This window comes from Eretmochelys imbricata, chromosome 19 (genome assembly GCF_965152235.1).
Source record: "Eretmochelys imbricata isolate rEreImb1 chromosome 19, rEreImb1.hap1, whole genome shotgun sequence".
Lineage (NCBI taxonomy): Eukaryota > Metazoa > Chordata > Testudines > Cheloniidae > Eretmochelys > Eretmochelys imbricata.
The window spans coordinates 7,188,128-7,203,283 of NC_135590.1; the positions used below are offsets into that span (position 1 = coordinate 7,188,128).

The following is a 15,156-nucleotide window of genomic DNA, read 5'->3' on the forward strand; positions in this document are numbered from 1 at the left end:
GAATATGCTCTTAATGCTGAGAACTCCTTTTTTCCTCTCATTAAATGCTCTGCTGATTATTAAGCAGCTTTTTTTCTTTAAAGAGAGAGAAAACATTTATGGGTTTGGACTGACTTGTCGCTAGCCTCTCATCTTATCACCAGTGGCTCCTGGAGTCAGGAGCAGGAGACCTGTAGGATGGGAAGCTCCCTACCTGCTTGTTAGGTTGCTGTTGCACAGGGGTTGATATCACAGCCCTTGCTGGTGTCAACCAATAATCATCCAGCACATCTATTAGCTGGGGAGATTGACTAAAAACTACACCATGAATAGTATGTAGAGTACCCTGCCAATCCATACCCAGTGCTAGAGTGGTACCCAGACTATGCCTACTAGCTCATATCTATCTATGGATTTGTACCTATAGGTACTTCTATGCCTGACCAATATCTGATCTATACCTAATACCCTATATATCATCACTATCAGATCTATATTCAATACCCTATGTCCAGCATACCTAATATAGTACCTGACCTATACCTGATTGACTATGCCTACCTCATATCTGCTCTATATTTAATGTCATCTCTCTATATTATACAATACGTATACTGTACTTAATCTGCACTTAATAGCTTATGGATCTCTAATACTTTAACTGTACCTAATGTCCTATTTATAAGTGATACAGTGAAGCCAATACAAGAGACCATCCTTGCTAGCCAGCATCTTGCTTTAAGAGTCTGGCCTAGACTAGTCTTGGATACAGTGAGGGTAGTTCTGCTCCATCAAACTGATTTTTCTCGGTCCCCTGCCTAGTTGCTTAAGAAAGGTACCAGACCCACCCAAAGCCCTGTGCCTGCTGTCCAGCCAGGTAAGCTGAGAGCCCAATCAGGTATCCATTTCTGGCCTGGCCTCAGCTACAGGTCTCCCAGACACTCTTCTGTCTTCTCTCGGCCCTAAGAGGGGAGATCATAGAATATCAAGTTTGGAAGGGACCTCAGGAGGTCATCTAGTCCAACCCCCAACTAAATCATCCCAGCCAGGGCTTTGTCAAGCCTTACCTTAAAAACTTCTAAGGAAAGAGATTCCACCACCTCCCTAGGTAACACATTCCAGTGTTCCACCACCGTCCTAGTGAAAAAGTTTTTCCTAATATCCAACCTAAACCACCCCCACTGCAACTTGAGACCGTTACTCCTTGTTCTGTCATCTGCTACCACTGAGAACAGTTTAGATCCATCCTCTTTGGAACCCCCTTTCAGGTAGTTGAAAGCAGCTATCAAATCCCCCCTCATTCTTCTCTTCTGCAGACTAAACAATCCCAGTTCCCTGAGCCTCTCCTCATAAGTCAGATGTCTTTTGCCTACTTCAGCACAAGTTCCTGAAGGATTTCCCCCTCAGAACCCGATCCTTTGTCTTCAGCTTTGGTTAGTATCCACCCCATCTCAACCCATGCACTGTGAGGCATCAGCAGTTTTCTGCAGTGTCACCCTTCCTGAATGCTGGCTAACTTTCCTTGAGCCCCGGCTGCTAAAGTCTTAGTGGGGTTTCTGACAGCTCCCAAGTGACTTAGACGCACAAGTCTCACTGTAAGTCAATGGAACCTGCGTTCCTAAGCTGCTTTTGAAAATCTGACTCTAAGTCTCCCTCCGCTAGCTTCCTTGCAAGGGTGACACCAGGCACTTTTTGACCAAAGATCAGATGTGGTATGTTGGACTCTTTAGATACTGGGTGACAAATGTACAAAACGAGAATTGCAGTCTAGCCAGAAGACACAGGGGTTCATTTCTAAAAGCTTACTCTTGCTTTCTGTAACAGGGGTTCTTGGAATAGGGATGTCTGCTCTTGGGAATTCATAGCCTTCCTATAAGAGTCACAAAAGCGGTGTGTGCATGTGTGAATAGAAAAGTTCACACACACTGTGCAGTACTAGCCTCTCTAAGGGAAGGCAGGCTCAAACTGTTTATAGGCTCCCATCCACCTGGAGAAGGGAATAGGCCCCAACACAGTTAAACAGAAATAAACTAATCAGTCCCTTACTGTCCCTTGGACAGTATGTAGGTATTTCATTCCCATTGCACCTATGGATAAACTGAGGCAGACATTAAATGAGGTGCCCAAGGTCACAAAGAGAGTCAGTGCTAGGGGCTCACTGAGCTCAGGAATTCCTCTCTCCCCTGCTTGAACCACGCCTCTTGCTGTTGCAGATCTTTCTTTGGAAACAACTCTGTTAGCAATGCCCTGTTTAGCAGTGAGCCTTTACTGTGCAGTTGAGAGTACAAGCCAATTTTGTGTCCCCTTGCCATGCAGGCTGCAGGAAGAAGTAATTGAACAATGGAAGTGAGGATCTGTGGTACTATCACATTATCTGAGGTCACTTCCACTGGCTGAGTCATCTATTCAGAAGGTGGATCTGGTATTGGAGCCCATTTCTAAGTTTAGTCTCCCCTGGTTTGGGGTGCAAAGGTGAGAAACCTCCCAAGCAATCTGTTTGCTTTGAGCTCAGCTCCTTCAGAAGCTGCAAGTAGGTCTGTGACTGTACTTGAAAGCAGATGGAATATAGTGAACTCGCTTCCCACTCTAACATGGCTTGCACTGGGACCACGGGTAATTTCTGAATTGCTTAATTCCTATTCTGCAGGCAGCTCCTTTACTGCAGTGAAAGACTTAAATTCTTCACAGCCTCCAGCAAGAGGGCCAGGAGCCTAAGCCACAGCCAAGGCTCTTAAATGGATCAGTCTTTCCCATCACTAGCTGGTCCCTTCATTGCATCCTTGAGCCCAAGCAGGACCTACCAGCTGCATGTCCTTTCCTAGGGGAAGCGGTAAATGTCAGGATTAAATCACCATGGCTTTTTGTTCCCTGTGCCATGACCTTTACAGCAGAAGCAAGTGGCATAAGAACATGACCTGCAGGGGAAGGAGCTGTTGTTAAATCTTCTGAATAATGTTCTCTCCAAGGCACTGAAGCACACCCGCTCTCCCTTTGAGGGCTGTGGGGGTCCTTTCTCTCCAAAGCAGAGAGATGTGTGTGAAAGGAATTGCTTTAGTTCCATCTCAGAGCCCTTTCTTTGCTCTCACAGTGGGATTTTCTTCAGCAGGTATAATTGCTTGTCAACTTTATGCGGTATTTAGCAAGGACTGAAGCAATCTTCAGCTTTCTTGAGTGTTTTAATGACGGAAGTCTGCAGGGGAGTGGGAGGGAGCATGGACCCGTCCACCACTGACATTCAGGCGCTGAGTCACATGACAGAAATGAAATCAGACAGTTTCATAAAACAGAAAGCCCAACTGATGATTATTTAGTGCTAGAAAGGAGTCAATTATTTCCTGCAGACCACCCACCCCCTTACAAAATGCTACAGTCATGGTCCAAACTCCACAGCCCCCACTCACCAACTTCATGGGGAGCTGTGGGTGTATATGTGAAGGCATTGGGCCAGATTCTCAGTTTGGACTAGGTCATTTTGTGCCATTCAGGCAGCACAAAGGAGCTGGATTCTGGCCATAATTGGCCAGATGAGAATTGCACTGGTGGGAGGAACTGGCGGAGCTGATCTTCAGCTGGTGTATAAGTTGGAGTAGCTCCTTAGCTGCGTTAACTCACCGCAGGGCTGGCATACACCACCACCAGTCCCTGATGCCCCCCAGTCTCCTGAACTGAGTGGCTATCAGTTGCAGGAGACACTCTTCCCCAGAATCTGGCTTGCAGAGTGTAATCAAGCAGATCCGTCTTTGAAGTTAGCATTGATAATGACTGAAGGATTGGGCCCTAGCCTAATGTTTCAGATCATTATGCTCCAGTATTTGTTTATAAGCCCCCAACCTGATTAAATCCTAGAGACAGGAAGAAATGGGGATGGTATGGGTTTTAATTTTTCAATCCGAGGGCCAGATCCGGGGGCCAATTTAATCCAAAGCCCACATATTCAGCGTGTTTCAGATAAAAAGTTCTGGTTTATGGCCCCTCTCTGTCTGCTGCTAGGTAACATGAGAGAAATGTTCTTAGCAAGCTGGAGAATGTAATAAACCACTTGCTCTTTTACATTTAGAGACCAGGGGACAAATAATCACACGTGAGCCAAGATGCTGATACAGAACAAGCACTGAACAATGATTATAGTGGTAGAATTACCAGCCCTTACTGATACACAAGGGACTCCACTGTCCTTTAATATTTACATGGTTGGAAGGGAGTCTCTAATTAGCTCCATATCTCACTTTTTTAATAACATGCACAGGGTCAGTTTCCCCCACATATTTTAGCAGTTGGATGCCAACCCCGGATTCACTAGACTCCAACCTGCAGCAACCATTCTTTGATTAGGCTCTGCCTCAGCTGGAGGACTGTGTCCAATTTTGGTCACCAATGTATAGAAAGGATGCAGAGAAACTGGAAAGGATCCAGAGGCGAGTGACAAAGATGATCAGAGGGATGGAATACAAACCATATGAGCAAAGGCCGAAGGAACTGGGTATGTTTAGTTTTGAAAAGAGATTAAGGGGGACATGATAGCAGTCTTCAAATACTTGAAAGGCTGCTGTAAGAAAGATGGAGAAACGTTGTTCTCTCTTGCCACAGAGGGCAGGACAAGAGGCAGTGGGTTCAAACTACAGCATAGCACAGGAGTGGGCAATTTACGGCCTGTGAGCTGCGTCTGGCCCTTCAGACCTTTTAATCCAGCCCTCGAGCTGCTGCCGGGGAGCAGGGTCGGAGGTTTGCCCCGCTCTGCCCTCCCAGCACTCCTGCCAGGGCGTAGGGTCGGGGACTTACCCCACTCCAGCTCTCCAGCTGGGGAGTGAGGTCGGGGGCTTGCTCCCCTCCACCCGCCCAGCACTCCCCGGCCCCCAATGCACAATTCCTTGATGAGCACCATCTTCCCGCACGCAGAGCCACACTGTGCAGGCACGGCCGGCACTGCTGACCCATACTTCACCGCGCAATTTCCGGGATCAGAACCTCGCCCCTACGCAGCAGTGCGCCCAATCCCCAAAGCGCCAGCCTCCTTGCGCCAACCTCCACCCAATGATCAAGGCCAGCAACATCGCAGGATACAACTCCTAATCAAGTCCAATTAGGACCCGCGAGCTCCTTCATCGACCAATTCCTGAGGCACCGCTCCTCTGAGAGATTCGCCTCATTCCTCATCAGCCAGTCTCTGCCACCCAGACCCTCCCGGCCTCCTATGACCCCCTCCCTCGAGACTCTCAACTGCCCAGGGGCTGCACCCGTCCCAGCTAGGATGCCTCCACCCATGGTGGTGCCTGGTACGGCTGCCTCGGTGTCATTGCTGGGAGGGCCCCTAGGAGTACTGCCCCCGTAGAGCCCTGCCCCCCATGCCACACCCCATAAGTCCCCCTCCTCCCACCTCGGTAATTTCATGAGCATTCATGGCCCGCCATACAACTTCTGTACCCAGATGTGGTCCTCAGGCCAAAAAGTTTGCCCACCCCTGGCATAACAGATTTAGATTAAATCTCAGGAAAAGCTTCCTAACTGTAAAAACAAAAGGACAGTAGAACCGATGCCTCAGGAGATGGTGGAAGCTCCTGCACTGGAGGTTTTCAAAAGGAGTCTGGATAGCATCTGTCTTGGAGGGTTTAGACACAACAAATCCTGCATCTTGTCAGGGGATTAGACTAGATGACCCAACCCTTTCTGTCCCTTCTAACTCTACGATTCTATGATTTCTCTCTGTTTGGTGTGGATGCAGGTTATTGGCTCTGAAAACCTGTACCAGCCACGTTAACCATTTTCATATCAAATTGGGTGTTTTCTTCCAATTAAATGATTCAGAGTCTCAGTTCCAGGAGGACAGTGCTATTTGACAAAAGCGGTTAATTTGCAGTCTACATGTGTGCTAGTCTAAAGCACATGCAGTGGTTTATGGGATCAGAATTGTCTCCTCTCTAACCCAGGAAAAAACCCCTCCATCCATTCTTATTCCCTGCTCAGAGAAACCATTGGCCTTCCTGTGTAAACTCCCTGACCAGCTGCCATTGCAGAGGAATCTCAGCATCCAGGCGATTTGTCAGCTGAAAATAAGAGCATTTGATAGGCAGGAAGTGTTGCCTAATACAGTACAAATACAGGTTTCAGAGTAACAGCCGTGTTAGTCTGTATTTGCAAAAAGAAAAGGAGGACTTGTGGCACCTTAGAGACTAACCAATTTATTTGAGCATAAGCTTTCGTGAGCTACAGCTCACTTCATCGGATGCATACTGTGGAAAGTACAGAAGATGTTTTTATACACACAAACCATGAAAAAATGGGTGATTACCACTACAAAAGGTTTTCTCTCCCCCCACCCCACTCTCCTGCTGGTAATAGCTTATCTAAAGTGATCACTCTCCTTACATCACTTTACATAAGCTATTACCAGCAGGAGAGTGTGGTGGGGGGAGAGAAAATCACGCATTTTTTCATGGTTTGTGTGTATAAAAACGTCTTCTGTACTTTCCACAGTATGCATCCGATGAAGTGAGCTGTAGCTCACGAAAGCTTATGCTCAAATAAATTGGTTAGTCTCTAAGGTGCCACAAGTCCTCCTTTTCTTAGTACAAATACAGTTGTCTGATAGAATACAAGTCCATGAGGAAAAGGATCTGGGTTCTATTCTAGCTCTGCCTCTGAAGTGTGGTGTCCTTGGGCAAACCACATGGGACTAGAGTTTCACATGCTCAGCACCCATGTTTGCATCCAGATTTTCAAAAGAGATCTGCTCCCCTCTAGGCACCTGAATAAAAACCAGATTTTTAGAGTGTAGAGCTCCCAGCAGCCCACATTGTGACATTTATGGCCAGGTTCTTCCAAAGAGAGCAGCACCCAATATGCTAAGCTCTTCTGAAAATGTGTCCCCAGTTGTGGGGGTGCTGAGCCCTGCAGAACATTCTGACTGTGAACTTCTCTGTGCTTCTGTTTCCCCATCTGTAAAATGGGGCTAATACACCTGCCTTCCAAGGGGGTTGTGCCAAAAGATTATTTGAAATCCACTATAGAAGGGCAAAGACTTACATGAGGAACATGAAAGCTTGTGCTCTAATGTAGCGTTTGGCTAATGTTACTACAGTTGCTTCTTTCACCTACTTTTTTCCCCCCATAAGAGCTAGTTAGGTTTGTTTGTTTGTTAATATACCTGTGACAGAAGATTTGTATCTTAGCACTTAAGATAGAAATCACCTGGCGAGCAGCAAATGCTCTGTAATGCTACTGCACAACAAAGAATGGAAGCGGTCCCTCTGTACTACAAGGCTGAGATGTTCAAAGATACCTAGAAGATTTGGATACCCAGTCCCATTCATCTGAATGGGAAATGAGCATCCTGATTCCTTGGGCAGCTTTGAAAATCTCAGCCTCAGGGTTCAAGTCGTCAGTTTGTGGTATATTCTCTCAAAGCATCTGCATAATTCCCAGTAAAGAACCCATCCTGCATTCCTTGCACCCCTAACTTGACTTTGGTGGTAGTTCCGAGAATGCAGAATTGCCCTAAAATTAACATCACATGCAGTACTTATACGGATGAGTTTGTCCAACAGCCAGCACAATGGGGCCCTGGCCCAGAACTGGGGCTCCTAAGTGCTACTGCAATACAAACAATAAATAACAAACAAACAAATAAATAATAGTAATTCCCAGATCACTGTAAGTGAACTAACCTAATCAACTAAAATTTACAGCTAACCTGTACAAGATGCACTGTAGGCAACATTGCTGCCCTGATCCTCAAAGCTGTGGACTGGGGCGAGGGGCGGTCATAGGATTTCTCTGTCTCTAGCTCCTAGGCTTCTATTCAGTAATGGGACTGGAGATTGTATTCTTTCAGCTTTGATTTGCTAAGAAGTAACCAACTGGCATTTTTCTATATATTTCCATGACGTCACAATTCAGTGTTCCATCACAACAACACTGAGCACTTATGCAAATGGCACAGTCCGCTTTCCAGTCACTTGTACGAACATTAACCAGCCCTGGGAAGTAGGTAAGACTTACGATTGTGGTTTGACAGGTGGAGAAATAAAGACACAGGCAGATTAAATGACTAGCCCAAGACCACACAGTATGCCTATACTGCAATTAAACCCCCATGGCTGGTCCATGTGGGATGAGTTGGGCTCACGGGACTTGGGCTGCAGGGCTATAAAATTGTGGTGTAGATATTCGGGGTTCAGCTGGAGCCCAAGCTCTGGGACCCTCCCGCCTCGTACCTATACAGAGTAATGAATGGTTATTCTGCAGCCACTTGATGTCAGTATCTGATGCACGATAGGGATCTTTTCTTTATAGATCTGAAACCGGTTTATTCCTCTATCAGGCACTCAGGGCTTCACTAAGCATACAAAATTTGCATGCTTCAGTTCTCAGTAACTTTATTCTTTTAACTGAATTATTCTTGTGTCAGGCATTAATTTGGCTTCTAGGTACTTCATGAAGTAGGAGGTTTTTACTTGACAACCAGTAGTAAAAGTATTGGGTCAAATTCAGCACTGAAGTGGGTGCAACCCCACTGAAGGCTGCTTACGCAAGCAGTGAATATTATCATGAGTGTGTGTGTGTGTGTGTGTGTGTGAGGAAGAGGGGTTCATATAGGTGTGAATGGAGCCTGTCTGTCTGTGGAATGAATCCCCATTTGTCACATGTATGTTCTCAGAAAGAGGTGGTGCTTGGAACATATGAAAACCTTGGCTGCTTCAGATAATATGTTCCCTGTTTAGAGGCTGTCACTGGGGTTAGAAATCTCTGCACTTCAATTAAATCTCATTCATGCCAAATGTAGAAATCAATAGAGTGCTTATGGAATCCATCAGCTGGCCAGGAAATGCCAAGGCAGCAGTGAGATGGGGGCAGACGCAGGTGGGTCGCTTTGCCATCTGTAATCTGACGTGTCAGACTGCCAACTGGTTTCTAGTGCTTTCCTCCTTGCACTACTCACTTCAGGTTCTGATAATGGGCCTGACCCTGCAAGGTGCTGAGTGCCCTCGGCTCCCATTGGTTTCAGCAGGAGTTCAGAGTGCGCAGCGCCTCACAGGATCAGGGCCAGTTACCAAGATCCACACCTGCCCTCAGTTGCAGCTCTTCTGCCCCCTTGTAGTCAGTGGAGCTGCATGGGAGAAGCTGAGGGCAGACTAAGAAAAGCTTTTAGGAATAGCTAAAGGGCACTATAGGTGTCTGGGGATGTTGAGAGCACTGAGCTGCCTTGAAGCAGGAACAGTGCCCAGAATCCAGCCAGATGTTCTTTGTCGGGGAAGTGGGTGGCAAAGAGAGCCTGACTCCCTGAATTTACAGGACTTGGGGCCCTGTCCAGCTCCCACTGAAGTCAATGAAAGCTTTGCTATTGACTTCAGTAGCAGCAGGCCCTTAGTTGCACTGCAGGATGGCTCTGCATAGCCCCCTGGGAAGTGTATCTTTCCCCTCTGCCTTTTAGGGATAAAACAGACTTGAAATGCACTGTGTATAGCAGATGGCAGGAGAGCTGTTTGCACTGGGAAGTTGCAATGGCCTTGGCCTATTTTGAAGTCTTTTATCATAGCATCCCCCTGCTGCTCCGGCAGTCCATAATGGTAGCCCTGTAACTCCATGTTCTGCACAGCTCACTTCCCTCTTTCATTACCTCTGAGTGATGAGGAACGGGCCGATGGCAGCTCAGGGACTAACAGTCCAGGCAGAGCGGACCATTCAGGCTCCAAGTGGAGTGCTGTTATAAAGCTAAAGCATATTTCAGACCCACTAAATGACTTAAATATTTTCTCAGTGATCCCCCTGTGTAGACAGCTATAGAAATTAGTTGGAGGGCTTTGCTAATGCAATTGCTGGTCTGAACCTGACAGCTGTCCAACAGCATTACAGATCAGAGACTATTTTACACATCTACCTTTCCCTTTCAATATTTCCAATCACCTCTGCATTTCTCCTCTTGCTGTAGCTTTCTGATCATGCAACAAAATAGACCTGATTTGCAGAATGCCACATGCAAAGAATCCCCGACACAGACACACCTGTGTGTGCATGACAGGGCTCCTACTCCAGGCCATGCCACACTACTCTTGATTGCTGAATTGCAGGGGATGTTTGCAATACTATTCTCCAGTCCTTTTCCAAGAAAGAGTATTTTTAAATTGTCTGCATGAACCTGGAACCCAAGGACAGATTGTTTTTGTGTCTACATCCATTGGCAGGGCCTGGCATTGGCATTGCCATGAAGCCATTCCCAAAAGGATTGTGCCAACCAGGTCCTGCCCTTGTAAGGGAGTGAGGTATTTATACTAATTCAGAGAAACAAAATCCCTGTAATTTAATAAAAGTCTTTCTTTTTTCACACAGGCATGCACACCCACCTCTTTCTCTTTGCTGAAAAACACATAGAATTTCAAAGGGGATGTATTTTCTGAGGAGTATTAGAATCCATAGGCTCACTTGACTGAGTAAACTCCTAACCCATTAATAAATATATTAACACTCTACCTTTCTCTCACACCTTTCATCTGAGGATCTCAAAGCACTTTGCAGACACTAATAGGTTTATCTTAAGGACTCTCCTGTGAGGCAAGGAAATATCATCATCTCCATTTTACAGATGGAGAAGCCAAGGCTGGGGAGGAAGGATGGTCTTGTGCTTATGCCTTGGGACACTGAGGTTCAATTCTGAGCTGCCACAGACTCTCTGTGTGACCTTGGGTAAATCTCCTAATCTATTTGTGGCCTCGGCTCCCTTTCTGTAAAATGAGGATGGTGTGAGAACAAACCCAGTAATGTTTGGGAAGGGCTCAGATACTGTGAGGACAGGGGCCATATCAGTAGAAGACACAGAGGTGAAGTTACGTGCTCAAGGTCAGAAAGCTGGAAATAGAACCCAGATCTCCTGCTTTCTGGGTCTGTGCTTTAACCACGAGATCATGCTGCTATCTTCATATACCTACCCCCTCTGCCAAAGACTCATAGGCATTTTACAATACACAAAACAATGACAAAACCAGACACAGTTAAAAGAAACAAGCCAAAAAAAATTACGACAGGACAAAACCCCTTGTGTATTCCCAGTTGGATGACTAAAGGATAAGAAGAAGGAGTGGAGATTGTCCTAGTTTACAGGAAACTGGGAAGGATATTTCAATTGCAAATTGTACTGTGCGTATTTTCCCCATGGTTTCATTCTTTTAGGAATATTTTTAATAAATCCCACCAGGTCTCCTAGCCTCTAATTTGCAAAGTGGTAACTTCAGGATTTCAATGTCTTCTGGCAACATGAACAATGGCTAAGGACAATTGTATCAAAACCAAAGGCACATTTTTTAGGTCACTTCTGTCACAGCACAAATAGGACAAGGACTCTCAGAACTGCAGCCACTAACCAGTCTGGATTGGACACAGGAATTTTCACTGCCTGGAACTGGGCATCACCAATAAATGTGTACAGAATACTGGAGAGCAAGATATTCTTGCAATCAGCATTTTGTAAATCAAGGCAGCTGTTTTGCCAACATCTTAAAGCCACATTACCTGAAGTGTAATGAGTGAGTGCAACAGTCCTTTGTATGAGTAAACTGAGTCCTTTGATTTGTCTGGACTTGTAATGATTCTTTTAAAATGTAACTGTGTGGTGTGTGGGCAGGACATACGAGGGTCCAGAGCAAAATGATACCTATAGGCCTGTTTATGGGGTGAGAACACAGTGAAAGCTCTGCAGAGAAGAAGAGTATATCTGAGGACACATCGGCCCTTTTAAAATTAGAACTAATTATGTGGTGCCCTCTTCCTTTCAGAAAGCTTCTTCCTCAACATCCCAAAGGAAACAGCTGCTAAAAGCACCTCAGATAAAAGAGGCCCGGTTATTATGTGGTCAAGGCATAATGTACGGCAGCAAAGTAGGCAACATGCTCTTCCAAAACAGCTATTCTCATTCTCTTAAAGTCCATATGGCCTTCAGGAGCCAAGGTGTCTTAATGACTCCTTGAATAGGCTGGTATGTATAGAGGGAAAGGGGAAGGGGAAGGAGCTACAGTTAACAGAGCATGACATGAACAAGGTGGACCTGGTTTTACATTTTCTGTTGTGGTTTCGGCTGTTAATTGGAGAAGGCGCCTTTATTAGGGAGCTAACACTCTGCCATGGCAGTGTCCTCACCAGTCAGTGTCCAAAGAATGGGTCAGACTTTATGCACTTCTCTTGTGACTGCTACCTTCATGCCACATGGTTGTTACTCTGACCTACATTTTCAAGAGACTAGTGACTTTGGGTGCCCAACTTGAGACACTTTAAGGGGCCCTGATTTTCAGAAGGCAGGTGCTCAGCACTTGACTAAAAATGAGGCTCCTTTACAGTATCACAAGTTGGGCCTCTACAATCACAAGCCCTCAGCCTTTACCTGGATGGGGTGGGGAGGAGTCAGTGATAAATGAAAACTGTTTCCCATTTAAACAGATATAGTCCTTGATCTCTAGTGCTCAGAGTAGATCACACAGCCTACCTCCTGCCCAGGCACACAGGACACACACACACACCCTGCAGACTCTGGACAGGGCTTCATTTTCTCCTGTGTTATTATTAAATCATCTTTTCAGTGAGTCTACCCAACATCCCCTCCCCTCCAGCCCCAACCCTCTTCCCTCCACACACATGCCAGGGCCCTCTTTCTCTGTCCAGGTTGCCAGGAGAAGGCCAGGAGTTCCCAGATTGGCTGTGCCCTGTGTGCAAAGCAGTGAAGTTACACTTCAGTGACCTGGACCTCTCCCCAACTCCCATTACGGGGACACTGAGTCACGGCACAAGAACAGCGTCTCTCAAATGTGTTAACGCTCAGGAGGACCCTGGAGAGCCCAGCACCGACTGGAAGTGTATGAGCATTTCTCTGCCGGGAAATGACACCTGCTAGGGGGGGAAGAGCTTTACAAAGGGCAGGGGAAGCGGGGCGAGCTTTGCAATTTCCAGCATGCACAGATAGAAGCAGGAGACTCTGATGAGCCCTGCTAGCCAACAAGGCTCCCCGCCAGGTATTGTCTGCTCCTTACCTGCCTCCACGAGGAACAGACTGGTATAGCTAAAATAAAACAACAGGGCTGCGTTGATGTAGATGAAAAAGTGATCCATCCTCCAGAGAGGGTGCATCCTGCATCCCTGTGCCGACGGCTCAGGCCCGGGCTCCAGCGCAGGGGGGGAAAGACCCTGCCGCACCGGTTCAGGGGAGGCAGGGGGAGCCCAGCGCCTCTTCCCGCAGACAGGGACCCGGCGCGGGCATCTCAGGACCGCGGACAGTTCCCCGGCGCTGCGGCTCCACGATCCATCGCTCCGCCCGGGGCGGTAGGGGGACGTCTCGCTGCTCCGCCGCTCAGGGCTGGCTCCTTCGCTCCGGCTCCCGGGGCAGGGCGGCGGGGCGGCGGCCGGGCTGCGGGGAGGGAAGAGCGGAGGGGCTGAGCTCCATGGGGCTGCTACGCGCCGCGAGCCGCTGCTGCAGCGGGGGAACGTGCCCCGGCCGCCAGCTCCATTCATGGGAAAAGGCTCCCCCCGTCCGTCCCCCCCCAGATCCCAGCCCGGTCTGCGCGTCATCAGCAACCGGCCCACCCCGCCCGGGCAGGGGGGACGGGCGCCTCCCAGCCCCCCGTCCCCCAGCCCCTGCTCGGACCCCCGGCCAGCTCCGGGGGACCCGCTGCTCCTGCCTCTGCCCCGCAGCCTCCCCCCAGTCTCGGAGGCAGGAACCAGGGCGATGGGATGGGAGCGAGCGGGAGGCTGCCTTGTGTAACCACAGCCCTGCACAACCTGGGGAATAACCTGGCTGCTTCGCTGCCTCCTCCGTAGGCTGCCCCTGGTTCTGGGGCTGGGGGCCCAGCGCGATGCTCCCCTCCAAGAAAGGCCAGTGTTCAGCGGGTCTGGAAAATTCTCCGGAAGGCTCCTGCTACTAGCTGTGGTGTGTAACCTATGGCTTAAATCAGCCTCTGTACCAAAGGACCGGAGGGCAGCTAATGTAACAGGATTTTTAAAAAGCCTCCCCAGGATTCTGAGAATGACGGGCCAGCCTAAGGAACAGAGTGGCCAGACACACAGACGAAAGGGAAATCATGCCTCACCAATCTATTGGCATTCTTTGAGGGGGTCAACAAGCATGTGGACAAGGGTGAACCAATGGATACAGTGCACTTGGACTTTCAGAAAGCCTTTGGCAAGGTCCCTGAGCTAACGAGATATCAAACCAAGGTCCTAACCAAGAAGAGGGGTGCTAATCCTGGTGTCCTGGCCAAATTCAGTTTGGGGTCACTACCTTCTGTCTCCTTAAACGTTCCCCTGCGGTGTCATTCAGGTGGGATATTTTTCATTTCCTATCTTAACCTGCTGTGCATAGTTAAGCAGATGCAATGTTTCATCCCAGGAGTAGTTATATTTAAGTGGTGGGTAAGGTGACCCCTGCCTATGGTTTGGAATGCAGTACGAATTATTATGGATTTATCTCTACCATTGCCTGGTCTTTCCCCCTTTTCTGAGGACAGTTGGTTCAATCTGAATTTGTAATGAGGGAAATAATCAATTGCTGAGTCCCCTCCCCCTGAATTTAGCCCAGAAAACTGTGACTCTACCAGAAATGTCTGGGCTGATGAAAACTTTATGATGACTGTTCTTGCCATCCCAGCAGCAAAATCTCGCAGCACAATCAAGAATAACTCCAGAAAACTCTCTGTAAAGTACACATAACTTTCCCTCAGCAGATGCCTAAAGCCATGGTCCAGAGCAGGGGAGTGGAAGATCTACCTGAGAACTGCAAGTGAAGATGGACCAGCTGGTCTTTCTTTCCCTCCCCTGTTGGCCAGAAGTACAATTGTTTAGCCAGATCCCAGCTGGAGTGTAAGCTCAATGTACTCTTCTCCTTGTGCTCTGGGGGCTTGTTTGTGAGGGTACTGGGGAGATAGCTGGGTGCAGAATCAGCTATGGAGCTGAGCAAGTCAAATGGATACCACCCCCCACCCCACCACCACACACACACTGGCATGACTGTGCCAGTCCTTCTCACGGGCTTCATTTCACATATCATTTATTTCATGTAGCATGGTCTTGTGGATTGGGCACCAGACTAGGGTTCTTCTATTTCAAGCTCTGCCATTCACCTGCTGTGTGAACTTGGGCAAGTCGCTCCCTCTCTGTGTGCCTCTGTTTCTCCTCCCACCTTTGTCTTCTTGCCTGTTCGGACCGTAA

General features: G+C 47.8%; 1 protein-coding gene across 1 annotated transcript in view; it reads right to left on the reverse strand.

Moving 5' to 3' along the window:
• Positions 1-13,464, reverse strand: part of FNDC5 (fibronectin type III domain containing 5) — a 29,052-nt gene extending 15,588 nt beyond the window's left edge. Inside the window, exon 1 of the mRNA XM_077838151.1 lies at positions 12,987-13,464. Coding sequence (XP_077694277.1) covers positions 12,987-13,464 — 478 coding nt within the window. The remainder of the gene's footprint in view (positions 1-12,986) is intronic.
• Positions 13,465-15,156: the final 1,692 nt, after the last annotated feature.